The 6,000-nt window shown below is 37.9% G+C and overlaps 1 protein-coding gene across 1 annotated transcript; it reads left to right on the plus strand.

Annotated features, from left to right (window-relative positions):
* Positions 1-3,346: 3,346 nt before the first annotated feature.
* her11 (hairy-related 11) lies at positions 3,347-4,958 on the plus strand. Its single transcript, XM_038292301.1, has 4 exons — positions 3,347-3,419; positions 3,771-3,866; positions 3,981-4,074; positions 4,179-4,958. Exons 1-4 carry the CDS (start codon positions 3,369-3,371, stop codon positions 4,805-4,807), a joined length of 870 nt encoding a protein of 289 aa, XP_038148229.1. The 5' UTR covers positions 3,347-3,368; the 3' UTR covers positions 4,808-4,958.
* Positions 4,959-6,000: the final 1,042 nt, after the last annotated feature.

Here is a 6,000-nt window from a genome sequence, read left to right on the forward strand (position 1 = left end):
AATAAATAAATAAATAAATAAATAAATAAATAAATAAATAAATAAATAAATAAATAAATAAATAAATAAATAAATAAATAAATAGATGAATTTTTGTATATGGCGCTTCTAACCTTTCTGCACCCCCTTTAAAAATAATTGTTATGATGTTATGGAAAAAAAGAACAAAACTAATAATTTTATAACTCATTCAAAAATAGTCTAACATGTAGGCTATTTGTTTCTAAGGAAAAAAAAAATAAAAAAACAAACAAAAAAAAACTATTATTATTAGAAAGGTGCAACGACCTGCATATTTAAATGTGTGCATTCTTAAAAATAAACACATCCAGTCCTCTTAACACTCATATTATCAGTTTAATCTGGTTACTCTGAAATGCTATTAACAAGATTTTATCCAAATGTTCCAGGTTACAAAGGATTAAAACTAGTTTCACTAGAAAAAACAAAAAACCATCAGGAAAAGAAGCTGTAACGTTTAACTTTAACAACATGATTCAGTCTTATGTAGCTGGGTTATTACGTCCTTATGTATTCTTCAAGCATTTATGCGTTCAATTTTACAGCAGGTTTTCAAGGTTATAGGTGTAGAAAATTGTATGTTTTCATTATCTGCATCGAATTAAATCTTGGATACCAGGGAGGTGTTCGTGTTTAAGAACCTTGGTAAAACAGTATAGAAAATAATAGAATAGAAAATAATAGAATAGAATAGAATAGAATAGAATCAGTAATTGTTTCAGTGGAGGATTTTAGGTGAATGATCCGTGGAAAAGTTTATAAATACAGCAGGGTTAGTGAAATACGCACACATGTGGCTGACTTTAAATTTGGCAAAATCCACATTTCTGTCTTTATTGTGTTATTCAAAATACAATCTGTTGGCCTTTCCATTCAAAGAAGAATCCCACATTGTGTGCACTTCCCTCTGAAAGTGAGGGGATAACAAGGGATGATCGGATCAGGGCACCCTGCAGAGATTAAGTGGCTTTTCGGGAAACAAGACTTCCGTTTGAAATAAAAGAACAGAGAGATTAGTGGAGGTCCAGAGATCATGGCGGGGAGAAGGGAAACATTTACTGAACAGCTGCAGAGATAAAAATTAATCATACACTTTACATTTCATCTGTGAACATACTGCTAAAGTGGAGCGTGAGTCCTGGCGCGAGCCTGGATGCTGGAGACACGCGCTCCCGCCCAATAGATAAACCTCAAGGCGCGCTCGCTGATCAACGCGTGGAAACTAATTGGTTTAAAATGTGCTCTTTGTCAGCGGAGAAATGAAGCGTCTACTTCCGATTTCGGGGCTGCTCGACTGTGTCACCAAAACAATCACGATGAAGGAAAAAAAAAGGGACCAAACCAGAGAAGTGACCAACTGGCTCGGTTTTAGTGGAGACTATATTGTGGAAAGTTTAAAGAAGAGCAGCACACTTAACACCCAGGTGGAACAATCCTCTTCACACCACAGAAAGACACGTTTCATTCCTACCTTTTGCTCCACGAGTCTGTTTATTGAAGTCAGGCATCTACATTCAATCTTCATCAAAATCAGGTTTCTTTATTTATTCTCATAAACATCCAACCCAGAACCAGTATTTCAGCTTTTTTACTCTTTGTATGCTCTTCATAGGCTTTTGTTTCTATTTTAAAGAGTAAAGGAGCCTACTGCTGTCTCACACATCATAAAAAGTCTCAATAGCTGATGGTTTTCTCACTTTGATTCTGTTCCCACGAGTAGAAAAACGGGTTCCCATGGTCTCACTTCTTCACCAGTCCACAGGGAAGTGCTAAAAGAAACCAGAAGGATCTGTGATCAGTTATCAAACAAGTGTTTATTAATGCCTACCTACATTTAACACACAAAAACTGAAGTCTACTGTTGAAAAAGGAAAAGTCTTTTGTAACCATGATGGCAATTTATTGTTTCTACCTCCGACTTTGTAATAAAAACATTTATTAAATACAAGTGATTATTAGTATCTATCTATCTATCTATCTATCTATCTATCTATCTATCTATCTATCTATCTATCTATCTATCTATCTATCTATCTATCTATCTATCTATCTATCTATCTATCTATCTATCTATCTATCTATCTATCTATCTATCTATCTATCTATCTATCTATCTATCTATCTATCTATCTATCTATCTATCTATCTATCTATCTATCTATCTATCTATCTATCTATCTATCTATCTATCTATCTATCTATCTATCTATCTATCTATCTATCTATCTATCTATCTATCTATCTATCTATCTATCTATCTATCTATCTATCTATCTATCTATCTATCTATCTATCTATCTATCTATCTATCTATCTATCTATCTATCTATCTATCTATCTATCTATCTATCTATCTATCTCAGAAGACTTTTATAGGACATCAGTGAGCAAGCAGCACCAGGGAGACCAGGTCAGGTCTTTGTGTGCAAAAAACAGGTCAGGAAAAATGATGTGGAGAAGTACAATGAGGTTGTAAAGCAATATTATCAGCTACGAACATTAGTCAGAGCTCTGTTCAAGTTGTTTTTATAGTGTGACATGAATATTAATCCACAAAACTGATGCACCAGACAAGGCGAGTGAAGCTGTCCTATGTTACCCTGGAGGAGCTGCAGAGATTCCACAGCTCCAAAAGAATTCTAGTGTTTATAAAGGAGTGGAGACAGCAATGTAAGAAAATAAGTAGGAACGCCGTCTACCCGTTAGGTTATGTAAGAACTCATCAAATGAGAACAAAACTAAACTTTAAATCCAAAACGCCATGTGTGACAGGCCACCCTGAACACACCATGGACATGAAGAAACACGGTGGTGGCAGCCTCAGGATGTGATTATGTCGCTTTTCGGCAGAGACAGGCAAACTGCATTAGCTAGGGGTGATCACAGTTTTAAAAGATATGTTTTTATTTCTATTTTGTATTTTCTGTGAACAGAGTCATGGCTAAGAAACTAAGGTAGGAAGAAAGAAAGAAAGAAAGAAAGAAAGAAAGAAAGAAAGAAAGAAAGAAAGAAAGAAAGAAAGAAAGAAAGAAAGAAAGAAAGAAAGAAAGAAAGAAAGAAAGAAAGAAAAGAAAAAGTTTTATAATACAGACTTTAGAAGAGCTTGAGATGTTTACATAAAATCCTAATAGAATACACTAATATCTACAGCAGTAATGTAACAAACTGTGGGAAAGTACAACAGGTCTCACATACTCTGTATGCAGGCCTTACAATAACACCCCTGCTCTCCCGCCTCCCCTCACTCACACCCAGCGGCCAATCAGAAGCAGCCGTCAGGGTCTACTTATAAGCACCCACTGCCATCCCAGAGAGTTTTTCAACTTCTGCAGAGACGTTTGGACATCATGACGAAGAAACAAAGCCGAACTCCTGAAGATGGGAGGAGTAGAAAAAGGGTAGGAGACTTTGTTTTGCTTTTAATTGTTATCAGTCGGCATTCCTGTTTCCAATAACCTTCATTTGTATGTGTCTGACTCATTTTATTAGCATTGTTTGATCATTGTGATGCTCTATCACTTGTAAGCCAGCTCTTGGGCGGCCAACTTGAAGTCCTCTTGCAGGTTTGTTCAAAGGACCATCTGACCTACCTGACCTTCTAGGAAAACAAAAAAAAAAGGGTTTTGGATCCAGCAATAGTGTTGCAACATTTAAAATAAGCTCTGTGGCTAATTAGAGCAGCAGGTAGTCTAACAAACTGCAGGTGACTGTTTATAAAGCTCCGAAAACTTTAATTTACCTGTTTTTAGATTTTGAAGCCAGTTGTGGAGAAGATGAGAAGGGATCGGATAAATCAAAGTCTTGCTGAGCTGAGAAGTTTACTGTTGCGTACTACGTCCGATCCCGTGAGTCAAGTCAAAGCTGTCACATCTCTGTTCTTACAGTATTGTTCACAAGTCTTTAGGTCAATGATGATTTGTGTTTTTGCCCCTTTTATTTGATTTGTTTATGGAAACCAGCGACTCCAGAATCCCAAAATAGAGAAAGCAGAGATTCTGGACTTGGCTGTGGAGTATCTTAAGAAGTGGACCGATGGGAAAGACTTAAACAACGGTCAGTCATAATTAAATATCTTTATTACAAATTCCTTTTTAAGGCTGAAGTTTTAAATGACTTCTTCTTTTTGTTGGTACTATGTGTGTATTTCCCATGTGCAGGCCGGAGGAGTCCTGCAGCTTTGGGGAAACTTGGATCCATGGAGTCCAGAGTGGCTCCTCTCCTCAGCAGTGAGAGTGCAGGTTACCAGCAGTGTATGGTCCAGCTCAACAACTACATGCACAGGATCCCACCCACACAGAGAACAAGCCTCACTGAGAGACTTAAGCACCACTCGGAGAGCTTGGAAAAGAGACTGAACTCCATCCACAGCGTCACCAAGGAGCCTGAAGCTGCGTCCCTGGAGGCGGGTTGTCCATCCGACAGCAGAGAAGAGTCTCCCTGGCTGCATTTTCCTTCCCATCCCTCCTTCCAGCCCCTGTCCTGCTCCACGCCACACCATGACTACCTCTCCCCACCTCCCTCCCCCTGGTTCTCCCCCTCTTTCTCCACGTTTACTGCTTCTCCTCCTTTCCCGTCCTTTGCCTGTCCCCTCAGCTTCCCCCCCAGCCTGTCACCTCCGTCCTCTAACACCTCCTTCCTGAGTATCTCACCCACACTTCCTCACACCAGCCCTCTTGGTCTCCACGTCCCCCCGTTAACTTCATTGATACCCCAGCTGCACCTCCCACACAGAGAGGTGTCACCAGCAGAATCCCTGTCAACCATCTGGAGGCCCTGGATGGGATGAGGGGATGGACACCTGACCCAGCCACAGCAGAACCCCCCAGAGGGAGTTCACTGCAACTGCAGAGAGGACTTCCACGACTGTACACTGTGTAAATGAATAAAACTGTCTATATCTTTATTCAGTATTGTAAATAAACACATTATGTATCTAAAGTTAATCAAGTCTCTGTTTGTACATTTATCTTTTTAAATGATACAGAATTTATGTCTAGGGTGCATAGATTCATAGCACTGTTGCATTAAAGCAAATTCTCGCCTGGTGAAGTGGGCTTTAAGGAGGCAGCAGTCCTTTAAAGACTTAACAGAAACACCATTCATGCTTAGTCTCATGAAACATGCAGGGATTCTCCATGCAGAGAGCTCCAGCTGACATTCATGCCTGTCTATGGCTGTCAAATGCAACATGGAGGGATATGTTATGGTAAAAAACACAGCACACATGTTTCCGGACAGTGGTAGAAGGCCATATTAAAAAAATAAATCTGAAAGTGTTTTTATATTGTGTTTATGTCGCAAAACTTAGAATCTCAAACAGCCTTACTTTTGCAGCCATTTGGGATTTCAGTTTCACTCTACGGAGTTTGAGAATATATGTATATATATATATTTATGTAAAATGTAAAGAGTGTGTCCATCCAAAAACCCTTCAACTTTTAGTATAAAGTAGTTATTGAGTTTTACTGTTTTCATTTATTATTAATTACAGTTTCTGCTGGCAGAACAAAGCAGCGATAATAATAGTCAAAGATGAGAAAGACTTAGAAGTCTTAGTAATTAGTTGAGGGAATTTTTCTCTGTGATAGGATCTGAAAAGATATCTTTATCTTTGACATTAGTTTTCAATCAAAATCAAAGTCGTTTAATTCAGATTAATCAGATCAACAATTAAAATGCTCTTTTTAAAGTTTTTTCACGTTAAACCTGATTAAAGGACTTCTGGAGGGTCAATTTGCAGCAGTCAGTTCCTGAAACTGCCTAATATTTTACAGAGGTGTCGACAAACAAATACTTCTTTACCTTACATAAGTGGAAATGTTGGCTTTACTGGAGTAATTATTTTTTAGACTACTTTTCAGTTTTATTCTTTACATTTTTGCAATTATCTCTACTTTCTCTTCATTACAGTTTAAAAATAATCTAATTCGTTTTTTCATCTACTGTAAGCTCATTTTTGTTATCACCTGTTGGTATTTA

The sequence above is a fragment of the Cyprinodon tularosa genome, unplaced genomic scaffold (genome assembly GCF_016077235.1).
Source record: "Cyprinodon tularosa strain WSP-4 unplaced genomic scaffold, ASM1607723v1 ctg31, whole genome shotgun sequence".
In the NCBI taxonomy this organism is placed as follows: domain Eukaryota; kingdom Metazoa; phylum Chordata; class Actinopteri; order Cyprinodontiformes; family Cyprinodontidae; genus Cyprinodon; species Cyprinodon tularosa.